This window comes from Schistocerca cancellata, chromosome 5, assembly GCF_023864275.1.
Source record: "Schistocerca cancellata isolate TAMUIC-IGC-003103 chromosome 5, iqSchCanc2.1, whole genome shotgun sequence".
Classification (NCBI taxonomy): Eukaryota; Metazoa; Arthropoda; class Insecta; order Orthoptera; family Acrididae; genus Schistocerca; species Schistocerca cancellata.
The window spans coordinates 250,652,159-250,675,198 of record NC_064630.1 but is presented as its reverse complement, the minus strand read 5'-3'; the positions used below and the strand labels follow the sequence as shown (position 1 = coordinate 250,675,198).

At 44.5% G+C, this 23,040-nt stretch overlaps 1 protein-coding gene across 1 annotated transcript in view; it reads right to left on the bottom strand.

Annotated features, from left to right (window-relative positions):
* Window positions 1-23,040, bottom strand: part of LOC126188468 (synaptic vesicle membrane protein VAT-1 homolog) — a 96,139-nt gene that overhangs the window by 55,062 nt on the left and 18,037 nt on the right. Inside the window, exons 2-4 of the mRNA XM_049930071.1 lie at window positions 20,656-20,730; window positions 15,435-15,626; window positions 15,137-15,347 (exon numbers count right to left, since the gene is read on the bottom strand). Coding sequence (XP_049786028.1) covers window positions 15,137-15,347; window positions 15,435-15,626; window positions 20,656-20,730 — 478 coding nt within the window. The remainder of the gene's footprint in view (window positions 1-15,136; window positions 15,348-15,434; window positions 15,627-20,655; window positions 20,731-23,040) is intronic.

The following is a 23,040-nucleotide window of genomic DNA, read 5'->3' as shown; positions in this document are numbered from 1 at the left end:
CAAACCCCTAGGACACCTCAGGAGCTCCGACAGGCACTGGTGCAAGAACGGGAGGCTATACCCCAAGCAGCTGCTAGACTACCTGACCCAGAGTATGCCAACCCGTTGTGCGGCCTGTGTACTTGTGTGTGGTGATCATATCCAGTATTGATGTCGCGTTACATGCGCAAGAAACAGTGGCGTTTTGTAGCAAATGTGTTTCGGGGCGGTTTTCTCAACTTATCACCAATACCGTGGACTTACAGATCTGTGTCGTGTGTGTTCCCTATGTGTCTATGCTATTAGCGTCAGTTTTGTGTAGAACCATATTGTGTGGCACCACATTCTGCAGATATCCTTATTTTTATGAGCATGAGTGTAGTTAGTCGCTCCCCACCGGAGACTGCTGCAGGCACTCGTACGACCTGCGGTGTGACGTGTTGTGACGTACGCGTCATAGCCCGTCTTTCTCATGGGCCTCGCCCAATACCAAGTCGCCGCCTTCTCGCTCCGCTAGCTACGCAGCCCGCTCTCCAAAAGTAGACGTGTATAGGGAGCGGCGCGACATATCGATTCGCGCAACATTTCACTACGTAACATTCTTAAATACCAGTTCAAATTCAAGGCCACATTCTGTTCTCCATTTTTCAAGAGAAACATAGTTTTATATATATATATATATATATATATATATATATATATATATTTAAATATTCTTCTTACTTCACTATCAAGTACATAAATACAGTAGTGTCATATCTCAGTAACGAATTTTAAATGTTCAGTTGCGGATAGGAGCACGTTGAAGAAACACGACCTAAGATTAGAACATTAGTTAACCACGCAATTGACAGACCTGTACCTACTAGAAAAGTTCATAATGGGATACGTCTTCCTTGGTGTAGAGTCACTGTAAAGAAACTTCTAAAGAAACAGACTATTGCAAAATATGTGCAAAACAAAATATAGGGCTATAGATAATGAGATCCTAAATGAAACGCAATTGGCTGTCAAGGGGGCAATGCGTGAAGTCTTCGACGACCGTAGCAAAATATTATCGAAAGAAGTCACAAAACTTGAAGACAATTTGATCACACGTGAAGGCTGTTAGTAGTAGCTAAGCTAGTGCCCAGTCACTCATGGACTCCGTTTTCAAACGTTTCCTTACAAAGGAAAACTCGGGCGTATTGCCCCAATTTAATTCTTGCACCTCTGCAAATGCTAGTGAACAGATATTGGAGTTGTGATGAGAAACATCTGAATTCGCTGAAATTGATAATATATATCCTAGGTTCCTCAGTGTCCGCATCAAGTTCCCACACAACATTCTGAAAGTCATGGATCAAGGCATTCGGTTGGTTGCGATATATCTTGACTTTCGAAAAGCATTTGACTCTTGCTACGTTTATTGTCAAAAGTACGGTCGTATGGGGTATCAAGTGATATTTGTGACTGGACAGGATTTTGTCCCGTAGAGAACGGAGCATGTTATCTTGGATGGAGAGTCATTAACAAATGTAGGAGTAACTTCAGATATAGTGCAGGGAATTGTTTGTTGGAACCCATGCTGTTCACGTTTCGTACTAATGACCTTGCAGACAGTAGTAATAGCAACCTCAGTCTTTCTTTAGATGGTGCATTTGAAGGGTGACGATTATTGAACTATATGAAATAAAATCGTCATAACTTCTAAGCGGTTTGCGTTAGGACGTTCAAAATGCACGGACGGCCGCGCGGTGTGACGGGAATTGGAATGGTTTGGTTTAGCGACGAAGCCACTTTCATTTGGATGGGTTGGTCAATAAACAAAATTGGCCGATTTGGGGGACTGAGAATCGCTGTCGCAATCGAGAAATCTCTTCACCCTCAACCGTTTACTGTGTCGTGTCACGAAATAATCGGTGCGGTGTTCCTTGAATGCACGCTGACTACCGAACGGTACGTGAAGGTGTTGGAAGATTATTTCATCCTCATTACCAAAGTGACTCTTATTTTGACAAGACGTGGTTAATCAAGACGGAGCTCGACCCCATCGAAGTAGCATAGTGTCTGATGAGCTGGAGGAGCACTCTGGGGACCGCGTTCCTGCTGTGGGACACCCAGAGGCTACTAGCATGGGCCTCGATCGGCTGCCATGTACTCTGGATTCGAACAGACGCGACTCATTTTTTTGGGGCTGTATTTAACACAAAATGTTCAACAATAACCCCAAAACCATTGCTGAGCTGAAAACAGCCATTCAGGAGGTAATCGATAGCATCGATGTTCCGGCACTTCAGCGGGTTACGTCGAGTTCCGCTATTCGTCTCCGTCACATCATCGACAGGGATGGCAGGCATATCGAATATGCTATAACCTAAATCCGAATATCTGTGGTGACGTTTACATGTTGAGTAAAGTGTGTAAATGTCGTAGTTCATAACTAAATTACGTTTTTTTATACAGTTCAATAATTGTCACCCTGTGTCTGTAATAAAGTATTGTGTGAAAATATTGAGTTGGATCTTGATGAGATATCGAAGTGATGCAAAGGTTGGCAACTTGCTTTAAATGTTCCGGAATTAAAAGCTGTGCATTTCACAAAACCAAAAGATGTAGTATCCTGTTGTGTTGTGGTCTTCAATCCAGATACTTGTTTGATGCAACTCTCCATGCCCTCTATCCTGTGCAAGTTACTTCATCTCCGAGTAACTACTGCAACCTACATCCTTCTGAATTTGTTTAGTTTACTCATCTCTTGGTCTCTCTCCCAATACGATTTTTATTCTCCGCGCTACCCTCCAATACTAAATTAATCAGCCCTTCAAGCCTCAGAACGTGTCCTACCAACCGATCTCTTCTTGTAATCAAGTTGTGGCACAAATTCCTCTTATCCCCAATTCTATTCAATACCTCCTCATTAGTTACATGATCTACCCATTTCACTTTCGGCATTGTTCTGTCGCAACACATTTCGTAAGCATCTATTCTCTTCTTGTCTAAACTATCTATCGTTCATGTTTCACTTTCATACATAGCTACATTCCGTACAAATACCATCAGAAAAGAATTCCTGACATTTAAATCTATACTCGATGTTAACAAATTTCTCTTCTTCAGAAACGCTTACCTCGCCATTGCCAGTCTACATTTTATATCCTCTCTACTTCGACCATCATCATTTATTTTGCTCCCCAAATAGCAAAACTCCTTTACTACCTTAAGTGTCTCATTTCCTAATCTAATTCCTTCAGCATCACCTGAATTAATTCGACTACATTCCATTATCCTCGTTTTGCTTTTGTTGATATTCATCTTATATCCTCGTTTCAAGACACTCCCCATTCCGTTCAACTGCTCTTCCAGGTCTTTTGCTGCTTCTGACAGAATTACAATGTCGTCGGCAAACCTCAAAGTTTTCATTTCATTTATATCTAGACTAAATAACATCGGAGATAAGCTACAACCCTGTCTCACACTCTTCTCAACCACTGCTTTCCTTTCATGCCCCTCGTCTCGTATTATTGCCATCTGGTGTCTGTACAAATTGTAAATAGCCTATCGCTCCCTGTATTTAACCCCTGCCACCTTAAAAATTTGAAAGAGAGTATTCCAGTCAACATTGTCAAAAGCTTTCTCTAAGTCTACAAATACTAAAACGTAAGTTTACCTTTCTTTATTCGTTCTTCTAAGATAATTATTGCCTCACGTGTTCCAACATTTCTACGGAATCCAGACTGATCTTCCCCGAGGTCGGCTTCTACCCATTTTTCCATTCGTCTGTAAAGAATTCGTGTTAGTATTTTGCAGCCTTTACCTTTTAAACTGATAGTTCGGTAATTTTCACACCTGTAAACACTTGCTTTCTTTGGGATTGGAATGATTATATTCTTCTTGAAGTCTGATAGTATTTCGCCTATCTCATACATCTTGCTCACCAGATGGTAGAGTTTTGTCAGGACTGGCTCTCTCAAGGCTATCAGTATTTCTAATGGAATGTTGTCTACTCCCGCGGCCTTGTTTCGACTTAGGTCTTTCATTGCTCTGTCAAACTCTTCACGCAGTGTCATATCTCCAATTTCAACTTCATCTACGTCCTCTTCTATTTCCATAATATTGCCCTCAACTGCATCACCCTTGTATAGACCCTCCATATACTTCTTCTACCTTTCTGCCTTTCGTGGTTCTCTTCTCTCCAAAGGTCTCTTTAATTTTCCTGTAGGCAGTATCGATCTTACCCCTAGTGATACATGCCTCAACTGCCTTACATTTGTCCACTACCCATTCCTGCTTAGCCACTTTTGCACTTCCTGTCGATCTCATTTTTGTCTCCTTCATTAATTGCATTTTTATATTTTCTCCTTTCATCAATTAAATTCAATATCTCTTCTGTTACCCAAGCATTTCTACTAGCTCTCGTCTTTTGATCTACTTTATCCTCTGCTGCCTTCACTATTTCATCCCTCAAAGCTACCCATTCTTCTTCTACTGTATTTCTTTCCCTCATTCTTGTCAATCGTTCCCTAAAGCTCTCTCCAAAACTCTCTACAATCTCTGGTTCTTTGAGTTTATCCAGATCCCATCTCCATAATTTCCCAGCTTTTTGCAGGTTATTCAGTTTTAATCTAGAATTCATAACCAATAGATTGTGGTCAGAGCCCACGTCTGCCTCTGGAAATGTCTTACAATTCAAAACCTGCTTCCTAAATCTCTGTCTTACCATTCTATAATATGTCAGAATCCTTCCAGAATCTCCAGGCCTCTGCCAATTACACAGCCTTCCTTCATGATTCTTAAAATAAGCGTTAGGTATTATTAAGTTATGCTCTGTGGAAAATTCTACCAGGCGGCTTCCTCTTTCATTTCTTCCTCCTAATCCATATTCACCTACTACGATTCCTTCTCTCCCTTTTCCTACTATCGAATTCCAGTCACCCATGACTATTAAATTTCCGTCTTCCTTCACTATCTGAATAATTTCTTTTACCTCATCATACATTTCTTCAATCTCTTTGTCATCTGCGGAGCTAGTTGGCACACAATCTTGTAATACTTTGGGATGCGTGGGCTTCGTGTCTATCTTTGATACAATAATGCGTCCACTATGCTGTTCCTAGAAGCTTACCCGCGCTCCTTGTTTTTTATACATTATTAAACCTACTCCTGCATTACTTCTATTTGATTTTGTATTTATAAACATGTATTCACCTGACCAAAAGTCTTGTTCCTCCTACCACCGAACTTCACTAATTCCCACTATATCTAGTTTTAACCGGTCAATTTCCCATTTTAAATTTTCTAATCTACCTGCCCGATTAAGGGATCCGGCATTCCACGCTCCTATCTGTAGAACGCCAGTTTTCTTTCGTTTGATAGCGACGTCCTCCTGAGTAGTCCCCGTCCGGAGATCCGAATGGGGGACTATTTTACCTCCGGTACTCAAGAGGATCATTTAACCATACAGTAAAGCAGCATGCCCTCGGGAAAAATTACGGCTGTAGTTTCCTCTTACTTTCAGCCGTTCGCAGTACCAGCACAGCAAGGCCGTTTTGGTTAATGTTACAAGGCCAGATCAGTCAATCATCCAGACTGTTGCCCCTGCAACAGTCTTGAGGTACCACACGTTTGTCTGGCCTCTCAACAGATACCCCTCCGTTGTCATTGCACCTACGGTACGGCTACCTGTACCGCTGAGGCACACAAGCCTCTCCACCAGCGACAAGGCCATGGTTCATGGGGGGATCCTCTGATCGTAATTTCAACCAGTTACAGTTGGAATCGTTCAGCGCATACCTTTACGGACAGGAAATTTAATAATCACATAGGATCAGTTGTAGGTAAGGCAGGCAGCAGATACAGTCAGTCTATAAAGGCGATTGCTTACAAATCACTTGGGCAACCCATGCTGGAATATTACTCAAATGTGTGGGACAATACCAAATAGAGCCGCCGGAGACCAAGTATATATTATTTAATTTGGTTGCTGTGACCGGACATAAAATATCATGTGTGTAATTTTAGTGTAAATAAAGATGAAAACAGTTGAAAAACAATAATGTAAGTGGTTTTATGGAGTTGTTTTAGCACGCGGTGTTTGAGATTTTTCTGTGAAAGACGACGTGAAGGTGTCTTAGATCAGTTATTCTGTGTGTAAGAGTACGGGGTGTGGAGATCAAGTGGTACCATAAATAATCAAACAATAATAATTTTTGAAACTTCCACAGCCAAATACAGAAGAGCCAAAGAAACTAGTACACCTGCCTAATATCGTGTATGGCTCCAGTGAGCACGCAGAAGTGTGGCAACATGACGTGGCACGGGCTTGACTAATGTTTGAAGTAGTGCTGGAGGGAACTGACACCATGAATCCAGCAGGGCTGGCCATAAATCCGAAAGAGTACGATCGTGTGGAAATCTCTTCTGAACAGCACGTTGCAAGGCGTCCCAGATATCCTCAATAACGTTCATTTCTGGGGAGTCTGATGGCCAGTGGAAGTGTTTAAACTCGGAAGAGTGCTCCTAGAGTCACCCCATGGCAATTCTGGACGTGTGGGGTGTCGCATTGTTCTGCTGGAATTGCTCAAGTCCGTCGGAATGCACAATGGACATGAAAGGATGCAGATGATCAGACAAAATTTGTAATGTAAAATACACAGTGTTGAGATATGAGCATAATGCTATCCATTAGAAACAAACAAAATGAAAATATGCACAGCTGAACAACACAGCAAACGTTATATTACTTTCATGTCCAAACCAATCCCAAACCTTTTTAATTTTTCCAAGATATAAATACATTATAAAACACATTTCGGCACCGTAAACAAACACATCAAATATATAGATCATGTGGGATATTCAATACTGACATTAGGCATATTAGGAAGTGTGCCACAGTAATTTCTTTACAGTATAGGTGTTGTGTGGAATTCAACAACATATACATCGACCTGGGAAACCGCATGGACCACAAGAAAACGAATGAACATATACTAAAAGTTTCTGTAGTGGCAAACGACATGCTGTTAATCAAAACAAGTTAAAATATTAGCCCTTTGAAGAGTGGCATGGTAGCTCAAAACCAGTTATGGCACTAAAATAAAACATTTAAAAAGTATTTGTGATTGGTTGCTTCACTCGCCAACATTTACATTAGTTTTTAACTCAAAATGTGATAAAGAAATTGGTTAGTAACTACACTCCTGGATATGGACACCGGTGTGTCAGACCCACCATACTTGCTCCGGACACTGCGAGAGGGCTGTACAAGCAATGATCACACGCACGGCACAGCGGACACACCAGGAACCGCGGTGTTGGCCGTCGAATGGCGCTAGCTGCGCAGCATTAGTGCACCGCCGCCGTCAGTGTCAGCCAGTTTGCCGTGGCATACGGAGCTCCATCGCAGTCTTTAACACTGGTAGCATGCCGCGACAGCGTGGACGTGAACCGTATGTGCAGTTGACGGACTTTGAGCGAGGGCGTATAGTGGGCATGCGGGAGGCCGGGTGGACGTACCGCCGAATTGCTCAACACGTGGGGCGTGAGGTCTCCAGAGTACATCGATGTTGCCGCCAGTGGTCGGCGGAAGGTGCACGTGCCCGTCGACCTGGGACCGGACCGCAGCGACGCACGGATGCACGCCAAGACCGTAGGATCCTACGCAGTGCCGTAGGGGACAGCACCGCCACTTCCCAGCAAATTAGGGACACTGTTGCTCCTGGGGTATCGGCGAGGATCATTCGCAACCGTCTCCATGAAGCTGGGCTACGGTCCCGCACACCGTTAGGCCGTCTTCCGCTAACGCCCCAACATCGTGCAGCCCGCCTCCAGTGGTGTCGCGACAGGCGTGAATGGAGGGACGAATGGAGACGTGTCGTCTTCAGCGATGAGAGTCGCTTCTGCCTTGGTGCCAATGATGGTCGTATGCGTGTTTGGCGCCGTGCAGGTGAGCGCCACAATCAGGACTGCATACGACCGAGGCACACAGGGCCAACACCCGGCATCATGGTGTGGGGAGCGATCTCCTACACTGGCCGTACACCACTGGTGATCGTCGAGGGGACACTGAATAGTGCACGGTACATCCAAACCGTCATCGAACCCATCGTTCTACCATTCCTAGACCGGCAAGGGAACTTGCTGTTCCAACAGGACAATGCACGTCCGCATGTATCCCGTGCCACCCAACGTGCTCTAGAAGGTGTAAGTCAACTACCCTGGCCAGCAAGATCTCCGGATCTGTCCCCCATTGAGCATGTTTGGGACTGGATGAAGCGTCGTCTCACGCGGTCTGCACGTCCAGCACGAACGCTGGTCCAACTGAGGCGCCAGGTGGAAATGGCATGGCAAGCCGTTCCACAGGACTACATCCAGCATCTCTACGATCGTCTCCATGGGAGAATAGCAGCCTGCATTGCTGCGAAAGGTGGATATACACTGTACTAGTGCCGACATTGTGCATGCTCTGTTGCCTGTGTCTATGTGCCTGTGGTTCTGTCAGTGTGATCATGTGATGTATCTGACCCCACGAATGTGTCAATAAAGTTTCCCCTTCCTGGGACAATGAATTCACGGTGTTCTTATTTCAATTTCCAGGAGTGTATATGTATATATATATATATATATATACCCCATATATATATATATATATATATATATATATATATATATATATATATATATATATATATATACGGTGGTAAACTGATAATGACCGGGGCAAATATCTCACGAAATAAGCATCAAACGAAAAAACTACAAAGAACGAAACTCGTCTAACTTGAAGGGGGAAACCAGATGACGCTATGGTTGACCCGCTAGATGGCGCTGCCTTAGGTGAAACGGATATCAACTGCGTTTTTTTTTTTAAATAGGAACCCCCATTTTTATTACATATTCGTTTAGTACGTAAAGAAATATGAATGTTTTAGTTGGACCACTTTTTTCGCTTTGTGATAGGTGGCCCTGTAATAGTCACAAACTTATAAGCACGTGGTATTATTTTGTGGTGTCACCGCCAGACACCACACTTGCTAGGTGGTAGCTTTTAAATCGGCCACGGTCCGCTAGTATACGACGGACCCGCGTGTCGCCACTGTCAGTAATTGCAGACCGAGCGCCACCACACGGCAGTTCTAGAGAGACGTACTAGCAGTCGCCCCAGTTGTACAGCCGACGTTGCTAGCCATGGTTCACTGAGAATTACGCTCTCATTTGCCGAGACGATAGTTAGCATAGCCTTCAGCTACAGTTGCTACGACCTAGCAAGGCGCCATTACCAGTATAGATATTGAGATTCTATTACTGTATCATCAAGAGCGATGTTCTACAAATGTTGGTTAAAGTTAAGTATTCCAGAAGCTACGTAGTTTTCTTTATAGCATTCATTACGTATCCTGTTTCAGACCGTGCATTTGGTCTCCTCAACAAAACAGTGTTGGCACTTCTGCCGACACTTCATATTGGCGACGAGGCTTAAAAGAGGATTTCGCGTTCGTATTGCACTAATTTACTTGTGTCATGGCTTCGCCACATTCTCCATATGTACTGTCCGAATTTTATCGCTTGCAGAATCAGCAGACGCAGGCCTTATTGGATGCCCTTGGACAGCTCGTCCAGGGTCAACATGCACTGCAAAACGATGCGGCCGCCGCCGCTTCATCGCTACCGCAGCCACAACACGCAGTTGCACCACGTTTTCGGCCTTTTGAGGCAGCAATGGAAACCTGGACGGAGTGGTCACGCCAATTTGGATTCCATCTCGCCGCCTGCAGAATTCAAGGTAACGAGCGGCAGCCTCATCTCCTTTCTTGTGTTGGTGTGTCCACCTACCGTGTGATAGTGAAATTGTTTCCCCGACGCGACGCAGCAACTCTGTCCTACGAAGAAATTTTGTCTGCTTTAGATGCCTATTTCAAAGAATCAATTAATGTAGTTGCAAAAAGGTATACGTTCTTTCGTACAAAACGTACGGCCGGTCAGACTAATCGGGAGTGGGTTGCAACTTTGCAAGGGCTTACTAGGGATTGTGCTTTTGAGTGTGAATGTGGACTCCCTTATTCAGATACTATGGTGCGTGATGCAATTGCACAGAACGTTTCTGATGTTCGCATAAGGGAACAGATTTTGAAACTAGTCAATCCCTCCCTTCAACAACTATTTGCTTTTCCTGTAATAAGACAGGTCATGTTCAGAGTGTTTGCCAGAAAAAGCTCCGATCGGACACTCACAACCATTCCAGGCCCTTTGCTTCACCCAGGAATCGAACCACGAATACTCGGGCTCGTGAACCTTCGCCCATGGAAATTCATGTAGTTAATGTCACTCCGTCCAGTGCTTCTCTCTCTAACAGTGACTGTGTTCGTCCCACAAATAGTGTGCGTCGACGTCGACGGAAATCCCTTCACGTCGCTAGTGATTCTGTATGGTCTTCGATTGCGGAAGGGCAAATGTGTGTTTTTTGCTCGTGATTTGCCATATCTGGGACATGTACACAATGCCCAAGGCATACATCCCAGTCCAGAGCACCTCCGTGCCATACAAGACTTGCCTTCGCCGCAGAATTTGAAGCAGCTACAGAGTGTACTGGGTAAGATAAATTATTACCATCGCTATATCCCCCATGCCTCTTCCATTTCGGCTCCGCTTCATTGCTTACGCCGTAAAGGTGTTCCGTTCGTCTGGTCGACGGAATGCGAACGCGCCTTTCGCTAGCTGAAATCGGCGTTGCTTTCTAATACTTGCCTTACGCCATTCAATCCCCAGGAACCCCTTTTGTTGATGGTAGATGCATCAGATTTCGGGATCGGTGCTGTGCTTGCGCACAAAGATGGATCGCATGATCGCCCTATTGCCTTTGCGTCCAAATTGCTCTCGTCAGTGCAAAGAAATTATTCACAGATAGAGAAAGAAGCTTTGGCTCTCGTGTTTGGTGTTACAAAGTTTCACGATTTCTTGTATGGTCGTCACTTTACCATCGTTACAGACCACAAACCTTTGACATCGCTTTTTCATCCGAACAAGCCTGTACCTCCACGTTCAGCGCAGAAATTCATTCGCTGGTCTATTTTCCTCTCGCAGTACCGCTACGATATCTTGTATCGGTCCACTGCTAAGCACGGAAACGCCGATGCGTTGTCCCGTTTGCCTGTTGCCGAGGATAGAGCATTCGATTCTTCTGAACTTGCTTGCATGTTCATTGATTCGGGAACCGATGACGTGGTCGAATCGTTTCCAATTGATTTTCGTCGTGTAGCTGCAGCCACAGCTGCAGACCCTGTCCTTGCTACCGTTTTGCGTTTTGTTGCTACGCAATGGCCCTTGTCCAAGTCATGGATCGAGGATCCGTTGGTTCGCCGATTTTTTGCTCTCAAGGAGAGACTTTTTGTACGACGTGGTGTTTTGTTGTTGTGCTCTGATAATGATCAGTCCAGGGTCGTGGTCCCACGTTCATTAGTCCTCTGTCTTAAAGCTTCTCCACCAAGGACATTGGGGTATAGTGCGCACGAAACAACTTGCTCATCAGCACTGTACTTGGTTCGGAATCGATGCTGCGATTACGAATATGTGCTCTTCTTGCATGGCGTGTGCCGAACAACAATCCGCGCCACCGCGGAAATTCTTTGCATGGCCGAACGCCACTTCCCCTTGGCAACGCTTACACATCGATTTTGCTGGTCCATTCTGGAATGCACGATGGTTGGTTGTGGTCGATTCCTTCAGTAATTTTCCTTTTGTTGTCAGGATGTCTTCCACGACGTCTTCTGCCACCATCCAAGCGTTGTCCGCTATCTTTTGCATCGAAGGTCTACCACAGACTATTGTTTCCGACAATGGCCCACAATTCATGTCCGCAGAATTTCAGTCCTTCTGCAAGGCCAGTGGTATTCAACATCTGACGTCCGCGCCGTTTTCGCCACAGTCAAACGGTGCCGCTGAACGTTTGGTCCGGACTTTCAAGTCACAGATGTTGAAGTTGAGAGTCGCATTCTCGGGAGGACGCGTTATTGCTCTTTCTGTCCTCGTATCGCTCTCAGCCCCGCGCTGGTCGCTCGCCGGCTGAGTTGCTCCACGGTCGTCCTCATCGAACCTTGATGTCTTTGCTGCATCCGCCGCATCAGGTTCCTGTGCAGCGGCAGCCACCTGCTTTTGCTCCTGGCGACGTTGTATACTATCGCAACTATCGCGGATCACGGCGTTGGCTCGCAGGGCGCATTCTTCGCTGCCTCGGCCGCGCTATGTATCTGGTTTTGGGGGCCTCTGGTGAGGTGCGTCGGCATCTCAATCAGCTGCGCCTCTGTCGTCGCACGGGTTCTGCTGCTCCCCGTCTGCTTTCAGCGACGGCGCCGTCCGGTCAGCGCCCTGGGGACCCATCTACTGGCTCGCCTCATCCCCAGGTGTTACCGACGCTGCCTTCCATTTTGCCCCATGGCGACCCGCCGCCGCCGCCACCGCCGCCACCGCCGCCGCCGCCGCCGCCCCCGCCACCTGTTCTCTCGCCGGCGCCGCCCGCAGTGGACGCGTCGCTGCAACCGCCGGGCGCCTCCCTGGGTCACGCGCCGCCGGTCGCTTCCCGTGACCAGTTGTCCTCCGCCATGGAACTCTTGCCCGCTCCGGACCATCTGTCGTCTTCGCCATTCGGGTGCTCCGACTCGATGGAGGTCGACCCTTCGGCCCCTCCTGACTATCTACGGGCGCATACACCTCATGTTGGCGTGCACCCTGGACTAGGTTTCCAGGCGTTTCCTAGCTCCCCTCGGACCGAATGGCCGGGTGCGGGTGGCACAGCCTCTCCTGTTGTTAGGCTCCCCATCTCGTCGCATACGTCACCATGGGGTCCTCCCCACGGCGGGCGGAAGCCTTATAACACGACCGTTCGCCGATTTGCGGGGGAGGAATGTGGTGTCACCGCCAAACACCACACTTGCTAGGTGATAGCTTTTAAATCGGCCGCGGTCCGCTAGTATACGACGGACCCGCGTGTCGCCACTGTCAGTAATTGCAGACCGAGCGCCACCACACGGCAGGTCTAGAGAGACGTACTAGCACTCGCCCCAGTTGTACAGCCGACGTTGCTAGCCATGGTTCACTGAGAATTACGCTCTCATTTGCCGAGACGATAGTTAGCATAGCCTTCAGCTACAGTTGCTACGACCTAGCAAGGCGCCATTACCAGTATAGATATTGAGATTCTATTACTGTATCATCAAGAGCGATGTTCTACAAATGTTGATTAAAGTTAAATATTCCAGAAGCTACGTACTTTTCTTTATAGCATTCATTACGTATCCTGTTTCAGACCTCACGCCAGCCGGCGTGAGCTTATAGCGTGCATTCGGTCTCCTCAACAAAACAGTGTTGGCACTTCTGCCGACACTTCATATTTAACATTCAGGCAGTGCGATATACTACCCGTGTTAAAATGGACCGTTTACCAATTGCGGAAAAGGTCGATATCGTGTTGATGTTTTGCTGTTGTGATCAAAATGCTTAATGGGCGTGTGCTATGTAAGCTGCTCGGTATCCTGGACGGCGTCATCCAAGAGTCCGGACCGTTTGCCGGATAGTTACGTTATTTAAGGAAACAGGAAGTGTCCAGCAACATGTGGAAAGTGAGCCACGACCTGCAACAAATGATGATGCCCAAGTAGGTGTTTCAGCTGCTGTCGCGGCTAATCCGCACATCAGTAGCAGACAAACTGTAGAATGCTACATCAACATCTATTGCATCCGTATCATATTTCTAAGCACCAGGAATTGCATGGCGACGACTTTGAACGTCGTGTACAGTTCTGCCACTGGGCACAAGAGAAATTACGGGATGATGACAGATGTTTTGCACGCGTTATATTTAGCGACGAAGCGTCATTCACCAACAGCGGTAACGTAAACCGCCATAATATGCACTATTGGGCAACGGAAAATCCACGATGGCTGCGACAAGTGGAACATCAGCGACCTTGGCGGGTTAAGGTATGGTGCGGCATTATGGGGAGAAGGATAATTGTCCCCCATTTTATCGATGGCAATCTAAATGGTGCAATGTATGCTGATTTCCCACGTAATGTTCTATCAATGTTACTACAAGATGTTTCACTGCATGACAGAATGGTGATGTACTTCCAACATGATGGATGTCCGGCACATAGCTCGCGTGCGGTTGAAGCGGTATTGAATAGCATATTTCATGACAGGTGGATTGGTCGTCGAAGCATGGTCCGCACGTTCACCGGATCTGAGGTCCCCGGAATTCTTTCTGTGGGAAAATTTGAAGGCTATTTGCTATCGTGATCCACCGACAGCGCCTGACAACATGCGTCAGCGCATTGATGTGCGAACAGTACGGAAGGCGAACTACTCGCTGTTGAGAGGAATGTCATTACACGTATTTCCAAGTGCACTGAGGTTGACGGACATCATTTTGAGCATTTATTGCATTAATGTGGTATTTACAGGTAATCACACTGTAACAGCATGCGTTCTCAGAAATGATTATTTCACAAAGGTACGTGTATCACAATGGAACAACCTAAATAAAATGTTCAAACGTACCTACGTTCTGTATTTTAATTTAAAAAACCTACCTGTTACCAACTGTTCGTCTAAAATTGTGAGCCATATGTTTGTGTCTATTACAGCGCCATCTATCACAAAGCGAAAAAAGTGGGCCAACTAAAACATTCATATTTCTTTACGTACTCCACGAATATGTAATAAAAATGGGGGTGCCTATTTCCGTTTGACTTTGAGCTAGCGGGCGGACCATAGCGCCATCTGGTTTCCCCCTTCAAACTAGACAAGTTTCGTTCTTTGTAGTTTTTTCGTATGACGCTTATTTCGTGAGATATTTGACTCGGTATCGATCAATGGACCAAACGTCGGCTTCAGTCCTCCATCCTCCTATTATTGTAATCAAATCCAACCTTTTGAAAGTACAAGAATTCTAGGTTGTGTTAAATATGTAGGTACCTTCTGGGATTTTTACTCTAAAATAGGCAAAAATATGCGTTAACGAAATATGTTGTTTTAGGTGCTATAAAGTTGACGGTTTAGAGTTTAAGTAGTTACGAAACGCATAATCACAAGTTTGTCTGCAATAAGAAACCCAGGTAAAGAATAGAGTTTACCCTAAGGTCCACAGTCTAGTTACAAAATGTCTAAAGTTCCTCGTGCCCACCTCCTATGGACTGCATGAACAGGGTGTGATTCTCCCTGAGGCGGCCGGACCAGAAGAGGCAGAGGTACGCCAGCATGGAGTTGAAGCCGAGACCCGCGGCGTTGACGAGGCTGACGGTGGACGGCAGCGGGAAGCAGTACCTCGGCCGTACGTGCACCAGCCGCCGGAACAGGCCGCCCTGCATTCGCAGGCACAGCACCGGCTGTCCGACCTGAGCAAAAACACAAGCATACCACGCACGTTCCAGCGTGCTGCGAGAAAAATTGACCACCAATGCTTCTGTCTACACCTGGCCTACCTCAAAATTGGTGACTGCACATCCCACACGCCTCACGACCCCAGTACATTCGCTGCCCATGATGACTGGGAAATCTGTGCTCCTGATGATTCCCAGGCGCAAGTAGTTGTCTGTGAAATTCATGCCGCAGTAAAAGACCTCCACTTCGATATGGTCCGCCTTCAGCCTCACTGGTAATGGTGCCTTCTCAAACTGCGAGAAAAAACAGACATAAATACTCTCACAGGAGAGGTTTTGCTCTCCTGCTAAGTTCAAGGAAGAAGTGACGTCATATTTCATTAACTGGAATAAGCCTCATACCGAAACAAAGGACATACTGTCGAATACTACTGGATAACCATCATTGCCAAAATGAAGTCTATGCACTCTTGTTTAGGAAGGAGGATATGGTCAATATACAGGGCGAATCACCTAAAATCACCACAAATATCGCGGAAAGGGAAAGCGCTATTGAAGTGCAGTTTTCACAGAATGTATTGGCAGACAGTGGCTCATATTGCTAACCAAACAACACATTGGTTTGTTGGTTGATTTGGGGCAGGGGACCAAACAGCGGGGTCATCGGTCCTATCGGGTGAGGGAAGGATGGCAAGAAAGTCGGCCGTTCGCTTTCAAAGGAACCATCCGGACATTTGCCTGAAGTGATTTACGGAAATAACAGGAGAGAATTAATATTTATGATTGGTAACAGTAATGTACAAATAAATAATATTTTTAATACTCTTTGCTGGTTTTAGAACAAGTTCCAGAGCAAAATCAATGTGCAGTTATGGTGATTAAGCAGTTCTAATGTTTTAGATTTCTGTTATAGTTAACACATGCAAAATGTCTCTTAGATCATATAACGCTGGTAAAAGAAATTAGACGCGAGGAAAGGCAGGAACAGAAGTATGGAAGAAAAGACCGGCCTAAAGATTGCACATTAGCCTGATATGGCAAGTACTTACTAATCCTTCGTCAAAGTTTACTGAGCAAGTAATTCTTAATAATAAGGTACATCGGAAAAGTCTCCTGCCAGAGTACTGAGACGATACAATGGAGAACTGGTAAAAGTAACAATTGAAAAAAAACTAAAATATGAAGAGCCAAAACATACATTTATGTTGAATAGGCGCCACATTTCATCAACATAAATGGCAAATGGCACAATAAGTAACAATGAAGATGAAATTGTATAAACACCCCACCGTTTCGTTGAAGGTTCTGTCTTTCAAGAGATGAATCGCAAACTCAGATAATCATAGTGAAAATAAAATAATTCCGGAATAAGTTCCAGAGAGCTGTATTAAGTTATTCGAAGTGCGGAAAACAAAGCCATCGAGAGGCGACAGTATCCCAGGAAGAATGACTGAAGACAGAAGAGAAGTTATACGAAATGAAATAACAACATCACTTACAGAACGTTGGCGTGAGAAGACAGATCTCGAAAACTGATAGAACTTTGGAATTATGCTTCATCACAAGATAGCTAATAAGGCATAAATTAGCTAAGAAACATATCTGTCCAGTATCCGCACGGTACAAGACAGACACTTAAAGTGTCGACAAGTCCATAGGAAAAAAATATGTTAATCAGGAAAAACAAATAGGCTAGATTCAGGAAAGGGCATAGCATAACTGTCCGTTGCAAGTTCTAAATGACATTAAAGAACGAGGAAATTTCGATTCAATATGAACCATATCATTAGTAACTGCACTCGAGAAAGAAGTCATTGATTCAAACAGTACTGAAAGGTACCGATGTCGTTCCATGCCAACAGTGTAAAATTAAGGACTGAAGGAGCTAGGCTTTAAGATTTCATAATTCAAAACAGTTCAAGGCGACACTATAGGAAGTTTTCTAGTTATTAAAATGAGATAAATGAAGACAAAATATATGTTAGTGGACAACAAGTGAACCACCTACGGCTCTTTTGACACTGCGCTGTCTGTTTCTAGTGCAGATAAACTTCAACAGTGTGTCCAAAGATTTTATAGATCATATTTGGAAGTATTCATGATATTCATTCTACAATAGTGTGCACTGAGGTGACAAAAGTCAGGGGTAGCAATATGCACATACGTAGATGGCGGCAGTATCGTGTACATAAGGTATAAAGGAGCAGTGCATTGTTGGAGCTGTCATATCTACTCAGGCGATTAACAGACTTTGAATTCGGAAATGGAACGCAGTGGTCAACGGCCTTCACATAATTACCGTAGGCAGCGACGTTAGCGTAGAGTTGTCAGTGCTGACAGACAAGCAACACTGCGTGAAATAACCACCGAAATCAGTGCGGGACGTACGACGAACGTATCCATTAGGACAAAACGGGGAAATCTGGCGTTAACTGGCTATGACAGCAGACGACCGACTCGAGTGCCTTTTCTAACAGCATGACGTCGCCTGCATAGCCTCTCCTAGGATCGTGACCACATCGGTAGAACCCTAGACGACTGGAAACGTGACGTGTTCAGATGCGTCCTGATAGCAGTTGGTAAGAGCTGGTGGTGGGGTTCGACTGTGGCGCAGTCACGACGAAGTCATGGACCCAAATTATCAACAAGGCACTGTGCAACCTAGTACCTTCATAATGGTGTGGGAGGTGTTTACGTGGAGTGAACTGGGTACTTTGGTCTAACTGAACCGACTATTGCTTATGCTTGGCTACTTAGAGACCATTTGCAGCCATTCATGGACTTCATTCTTGTGGATGACAAGTCGCCATGCCACCAGGCCATAATTCTTCGCAAATGGTTTGAAGAACATCCTGGACAACTCGAGCCAATGTTTTCGCCACCCATATCACCGTATGTGAAGCCCATCGAACATTTGTAGACATAATCGAGAGGTCACTTGGTGCACAAAATCCTGCACTGGCAACAATTTCGCAATTGTGGACGGCTATAAGGATGGAATGGCTCACAATTTCTGGAGGCGACTTCCAGCGACTTGTTGGGTCCTTGACACGTGGAGTTGCTGCACAACGCCGGGCAAAAGGAAGTCTGACACGATACTAGGAGGTATCCCATGACTTTTTTCACCTCAGCGTATTACGAATATATTTGAAAAAAGTAAAGCAAATTAAATAGCAAATTATGGAACTAGTTGACCATTCGCGATATGTAACGCAGTTAGTTGAAGATACACAGAAACCAGTAAAAATAATGTGCCTGGCTGCTATATTCCTTATGGTAATTTAATCCACCCTCACGGAGCTGAACCACCATTATCATCATCATCATCATTTAAGACTGATTATGCCTTTCAGCGTTCAGTCTGGAGCATAGCTCCCCTTATACAGTTCCTCCATGATCCCCTATTCAGTGATAACATTGGTGCCTCTTCTGATGTTAAACCTATTACTTCAAAATCATTCTTAACCGAATCCAGGTACCTTCTCCTCGGTCTGCCCCGACTCCTCCTACCCTCTACTGCTGAATCCATGAGTCTCTTGGGTAACCTTGCTTCTCCCATGCGTGTAACATGACCCCACCATCTACGCCTGTTCGCCCTGACTGCTACATCTATAGAGTTCATTCCCAGTTTTTCTTTGATTTCCTCATTGTGGACACCCTCCTGCCATTGTTCCCATCTACTAGTACCTGCAATCATCCTAGCTACTTTCATATCCGTAACCTCAACCTTGTTGATAAGGTAACCTGAATCCACCCAGCTTTCGCTCCCATACAACAAAGTTGGTCGAACGATTGAACGGTGCACAGATAACTTAGTCTTGGTACTGACTTCCTTCTTGCAGAAGAGAGTAGATCGTAGCTGAGCGCTCACTGCATTAGCTTTGCTACTCCTCGCTTCCAGTTCTTTCACTATGTTGCCATCCTGTGAGAATATGCATCCTAAGTACTTGAAACCGTCCACCTGTTCTAACTTTGTTCCTCCTATTTGGCACTCAATCCGTTTATATTTCTTTCCCACTGACATTACTTTCGTTTTGGAGATGCTAATCTTCGTACTATAGTCCTTACATTTCTGATCTAGCTCTGAAATATTACTTTGCAAACTTTCAATCGAATCTGCCATCACAACTAAGACATCCGCATATGCAAGACTGCTTATTTTTTGTTCACATATCTTAATCTCACTCAGCCAGTCTATTGTTTTCAACATATGAGCCGTAAATAATATGAACAACAGTGGAGACAGGTTGCAGCCTTGTCTTACCCCTGAAACTACTCTGAACCATGAACTCAGTTTACCGTCAACTCTTACTGCTGCCTGACTATCCATGTAAAGACCTTTAATTGCTTGCAAAAGTTTGCCTCCTATTCCATAATCTTGTAGAACAGACAATAATGGTTCATGGTGTGGGTTCCTGTAGTCATGTCCTAGTTCATGAACCACGGGCAACGTATGAGTGGCCAAGTAAGTGGTCCCGACAGTCGGGATACCAGTTACTTTGGAATAAGGCTGGGCATCTCGGACATATTCTGAGTCGTGGTCACCTTTGTGCTCATACGGCAAAGACTACCAAACCCACCGGTTAGTCCTTCAGCCGTTAGGGGTAAAACCCAATGGGACTCGGGGCAAGTAAGGCTAGCAACCTGCTTCCCTGGTACTTTAAATATGATGCTGGCAACAATCAGAGCAAAATGCCTCGGACCTTTGGAGGTGACGGAGTCCCACCTCTAACTAACTGAACCACCATTAATGCAGCTCAATTACTATTTGATGCTGTTGCAGACAATGACTGGTTCTACAGGCAAATAAAGCTAACAGAAGAATGAAAATGGGATGAAGTGCTTTCGGTGAATCAGAAAGCCCCGCTGTGTTTGAAAGGCGAGTTAACAAACACTGTGTATAACGGTTTTAGGTTGTGGAAGTGAAGCGTTGATTTTTAAGGCGAAGGGCTTTCAGGCACTGGGGATTGCTTAGAGATTGACGGAGATAGCTAAGTTGGATATTGTTAGGACAGACAGGTAAGAAACAAATGCAGCGAGGAAAAGATTGGAGAGGAAAAGGAATTACGACCTCAGTAAAAACAAAAGGACAGCACATACAGGAAGGCGAATGAGTGACTGGCGGTCCACAGGGTCTCTTTGGGTACATGCAAGAACGGCGAGGTTGCGGTAGTTTCAGATGCGATGAATGGAAAAAATCATCAAAATGAGTGTGATGCATCTATGAGTTAGATTACTTTTTAGTGAATTTGAACTCACAAAACATGCTGAATTTATTTCGTACAGATCGAAAACGAAGTCGAGAGGTGGTGCAAGTACTTACCTTGACTTTGTCGAAGTCGCCATGTCCACTCAAGGTAACAGACAGTACCGAACGAGTAGAACTCGTAGCCCGTATCTGTCAAGGTAAAAAACAGATCATCTGAAAACAAATTCACAACCACCCAACCCCCCTCCCAGCACACATGACCGATGATGAGCTTTAACTCCAAAAGCAACAGCGTGAGCCACTAATGCATGTTTTCATGCTGGAGCTCATGTAACCTGCCATTGCGTTAATTGTCTGAAGTGTTCCAGTAGACGATATGTAATCTACTACTTTAAAAACGGCTTTTCCTAGGTTTAGAGGGTCAGTTGTAGAGTTTTTGGACAAAGTATTGTACATTAATAATAAATTATGTTTTTATTTTTTTGCTACATGTGGCCCAGATGTTTTCTTCTATTCAGATTTTTAAACTTACCGCGTTGAGTGCGTATTTCGTTGAAGTGGATCAGGTGGAATACCCTGTCGGTATGAAACACTCTTATTTGAGTATTTTATTGATAAAGGAAATTCATTGAAATCTGATGAACGTCTGTACATATCTTGCGCACTCATTTTCAACAATTTTGAAGTGAGAAACTCAACTTTAATCCCATCGCAACGTTACCATCAATAACTTCAAGTATGGAAAACGAATTCTCCTTATTATTTACCTTAAAAAACGTAAGAGAATATTTATATGGCTAGATGCTAGCCATTTACAGATTTTTCCTGGAAAAATGATTGATTTCTCCTATTCAGGAATTCCTTTCTGTTATATTGTTAAGGAGAAATGTCTTTCATCTAAATTTGGGAAAGTTTATCCTATGGGTCAGAAATTTTATTTTCATTGGTAGATTGTCAAAGTTGTATAGCTGCATGTTTCAATCCGTTCTGTGGCAAAGTTAAAATGCAGATCATTTTTCTTCTAGTGCTGTACGTGTGAATATCTCTGTTACCATCAAACTCAAATGCTTTGTTCAAAACAGTCTTCATAAGTGTATAAATGTACTGTAGTTAATATTCCCACCTATCTACAGAAATTGTTGCAAGATGTACGTGTGTGAACCACAATTATAATTACTTGTTTTTGTTTAATGGATACTTCTTGCCAAAATGTACTCATAGTTACTCCAGAATAGTATCCCACAATACATCATGAACGAAAACATGCAAAATGACTGACATCTATATTCCCAAATCTCACAATTATTCTTGCAGCAGAAATAGCTGAACCTAAACATATTATCATTCTACTACAATAAATGGTTTTCCACTTTAAATGTAAACCAGTGTGCACATCTAAGAACTTACTACTTTCTATCATGTTTACTATTCCTTTTAAGTATACTAGGTTAATAAGAAGTGGGACATTTCTGACTGTTCAAAAATTAGATGATCTTAAAGTTAACCTATTTGTGCAAACCAGTCAGTAAACTACACAAATACTTCATTTACTATTTTCTCTGTTGATGCTTCTTTGCTCGACTTGGCAACAGTGTTTGATTCGTCAACAAATAGGGCTAATTCTGCCTTATCATTCAGATCATTAACATAAAGCAAGAACGGTATTGCGCCAATGATGGAACCCTGTGGGTCTCCCATTTTAATTTCTCCACATTCAGGTGAAGCTGCATCCCCACTTTGTGTTACTCAAACAGTATACGGTGACTTTCTGCGTTTTATTTTTAAGGAAGGACTAAGCCAGGTATTTGCTAGGCCACATATTCCACAAAAACTTAAATTCTCTAAAGAGTATTCTGATTGGCGCAATAAAATGCCTTCGATAAGTCACAGAAGAACTCAACTGGGAGGTATTTGATGGTTTAAACATTTTATTCTTTGCTCAATAAATGTGTAAATAGCGGACTTAGTAAATGGCACTTTTGAAATTCTTGTGTAGCGGGACCACCGAAAAGGTCACGTTCGACAATGTTCCTGGGAGCATTACATGTTCCCACGTCTCGTCAGACGGGTGCATCCAACACTGTCGAACGTGATCACTGTGATGATCAAGGTGTTATGGTGTGGAGAGGCATAGGTTACATGGATGTACTGGCCTCCACATGTTTGAACACGGTACGCTTACCGGGCAACGTTATTGTGTCACTGCACCCCTCCCCCTTGTGCTTGTTTTCAGGGGTGCATTCGGCCCCGACTTCATTATAATGGGAGAAATTGTGCGACCGCATTGAACAGCGCAGTTGGAGGAGCTTTTGGAACAAGAGGATAGTCAGTGAATGGGCTGGCCAGCCAGTTGTTCCGATTGAGATCCGACTGGAAACGTGTGGATTACGTTGGGGAGGCGTATTTCAGCACATCCACGTGCATCAACGACCACCCAGAAACTGCCAACCGCACTGGTGGAGGAATGGCACCCTACCACAAGAACTTCTTACCAACCTT